At 35.2% G+C, this 2,934-nt stretch overlaps 1 protein-coding gene across 1 annotated transcript in view; it reads left to right on the plus strand.

Moving 5' to 3' along the window:
- Nucleotides 1-2,934, plus strand: part of LOC106525540 (serine/threonine-protein phosphatase 2A regulatory subunit B'' subunit alpha) — a gene marked incomplete in the record, with an annotated part of 170,598 nt that overhangs the window by 155,056 nt on the left and 12,608 nt on the right. The window contains 3 exon segments of the mRNA XM_014019817.1: nucleotides 256-359; nucleotides 455-557; nucleotides 654-728. Of these exon segments, the coding sequence (XP_013875271.1) occupies nucleotides 256-359; nucleotides 455-557; nucleotides 654-728 (282 nt within the window).

Here is a 2,934-nt window from a genome sequence, read left to right on the forward strand (position 1 = left end):
CAGAAAATCTATGGAAAGAACTAAAGATCAGAGTTCATAGAAGAGGTCCACGAAACCTTCAAGATTTGAAGACTGTTTGTGTGGAAGAAGGAAAGATTTGTCTGATTTATAATAGGTTTACAATTCTCAGCTGTAACCTGTTTGCTATTTAAAAAATGATGGATATTGTCCTACTTGGTGAATTTATAGATAGATTTATTTCTCTAACTAACATGTTTGTGTGTAGAAATGATCATTTAATGTGTCTCTGTTCAGGTGTGTGGGTGTCCACTTTACTGGAAGGCCCCCATGTTTTACGCAGCCAGTGGTGAGAGGACGGGCTTCGTGTCGGTTCACTCATTTGTTGCAACATGGAGGAAGTAAGTCCAAACCTGTTTTAATGCTTCAAATAGAGAATCACAACTCTTAAGTTTTTAGATCAAGTATCTCCCAAATCACCACCTCTCTTCTGCAGGTTGCTGCACAGTTGCCATGATGATGCATCCAGATTTATTTCCATGTTATCTAAACCTGGCTGTAGCTATTTGGAACAGGAAGACTTTATTCCTTTACTGCAGGTCAGCGTCTTTTTAACACTTTGAGAATCGCAAGGGTTTACATATTTTTGTCCTTTTGCTTTGACTTTTGTTTTGTTGTTTTTATTGTCGTGTTAGGACATAGTTGACACTCATCCTGGACTCACCTTTTTGAAGGATGCCCCTGAGTTCCACTCACGCTACATAACAACGGTAAGTAACAGAGAAGATGAATCTATTTGTGCGTTTCATTGCTCTGGTGTGTTTAGAGTTTCTCAAGTTCCCATCTTCTCAACATGAGCATGAATGTCAGGTTCCTTTTAGGTTTTTAATGGTTTTTGTCAACTGTCCTTTTTTTAATTATTATTATTTTGTTTGTTTGTTTTGTTTTTAAGGATGGAAGGTTTAGTATGAATTTTCTCAGAATCAGACCTTTGTTTATCATTGTCAAGGTTATGGTCAAGGGATCGTCAGGGTCCTTGAAATCCTTGAAAGTTTGTGAATTTGAAAAAATGATTTCAAGGCCCTGGAATGTTTGTGAAAACAGCCAAAAATTGCACTTGTCCTTGAAAGTCCTTGAATGTCTTGGTAACACTTTCATTTACGGTACCCTTATTACCATGTAATTACAAGGTAATTAAAAAATGTAATGAAATGGTAATTACTACCTTATTACCATGTATTTATGGGGTAATTAGGGTACAAAAGAAAAACTGCTGTTAGTAAAACTACATTTATTGGGCAACTACAATCAAATTACTATTCAATAGTAACTCAGCACTATATTTATAACCAAAAGAATACAACTAAATTTTGGGGTTAGTGGTTAATTGCAATAAAATATAACTTTAAAACTGTCCAAATTACCTACTACTTATTTAGGTGTTACATAGTGAATTGTAATACATTACCAGGTAAGTGCTACATTACTGCAGACAATTACATAGTAAAATTGTACCTTAACTACCACGTAATTACATGGTAATAAGGTAGAAATTACATTTAATTGCGTGTTTTATCTTGTAATTACATGGTAATAAGGGTACCGTAATAGAAAGTGTTACCGATGTTTTTTGGGGATTGAAGTTCTCTATTCACATGACTAATTTTCATCATCTGTAAAAAAAAATAATAAATAAATAAATAAATAAACAAACAAATAAATAAATAAATAACTTACATTTGTTGTGGTGGATAACTCAGGATTAGGGTAAACTGTCGTGGCTTTCAACAAATAACTTGAGCCATGGTCATAGTTTTATCCAATCAGAGCAGAGCAGGGCGGGTCGTTCTTTCTGAGCCCAGGTGAGAGCACCACAGCTCCTCCCATCCTCACCGAGCATCTGGACATGTTCACATCCCCTCCTCCCAAACTGAGCTGCTGAACCTCCCAGGACATAATTACATGTCCGTGTGTTGTAGATATGAATGTAGGGTGTACATTTAATTCACTTTCTTCTATGTTATTCTGTTTTTATTGAATTTACATGATATTAAACCTGTTTATTGGTAACGTTCTGCGATAGTAGCAGGTAAATGCCGTCGTGTGTGGTTCTTGAATTTGAGAAAATTGCTACTGGAAAGTCCTTGAAAGGTCCTTGAATTTGATGTTGACCAAGGTGTGGGAAACCTGGATCCGAAGAAAATCACCTGCTCAACAAGTGCATAAATAAGTTACACTTGACTATATAAACCTTGTATTTTACATTGTATTTTAAGCAGATTTCTTATGTATTTATGAATATGTAGGTTATTTTTTAGTGAATATGTCGACAGATGTGTGAAAAACTTTGACAAATGTTATTTTTTGGTATCTGTCAAACTAAACAGCAGCAAACGTGGCGACTGCGTTGACCTTGGAAGAAAATAAGTCGATCAAACTATTCACATCTTTGTATTTATCTGAAAAAAATGCAAAATTCTTTGTTTATTCAAGAAAGTATGTCCATTTTTATGTCGTCTGTGCCCTTTTTTATTTAACTGGCTTTATCATGTCACATCACGCCACTTCGATCAAACAAAATCACTTATAAAACACAGTTTCAATCATTTTTAAAGACAAGTTTGAATTTATTGTAGGTTTCCTACAATCCTCACAGCATCAAAATGAGACATAGATGGTCAAATATATTCATACGCCAATACTACCATATTTTTCGGACTATAAGCCGCACCCCCAACATAAAAAAAGCAGTACACCCAAATTTGTCGTCAAAAAAGTGAATTCAACATCAAAACATAAAAAGCAAACCTTTAGGAATTAAAGTTCGGAGGAATATGGTTCAAATAACTGACCTTATTTTGGTAGTTTTCTTTAACAGTTTCTGGTCCAACAAAACGACCTCATCGAAGTCCTCTTCAGTGTCGGAGTTAAACAAGCTGAGAAAAGCTGCGTCACACAGCGGTATCTGTTCAGTGT

Source organism: Austrofundulus limnaeus, unplaced genomic scaffold, assembly GCF_001266775.1.
Source record: "Austrofundulus limnaeus strain Quisiro unplaced genomic scaffold, Austrofundulus_limnaeus-1.0 Scaffold232, whole genome shotgun sequence".
Taxonomy (NCBI): Eukaryota; Metazoa; Chordata; class Actinopteri; order Cyprinodontiformes; family Rivulidae; genus Austrofundulus; species Austrofundulus limnaeus.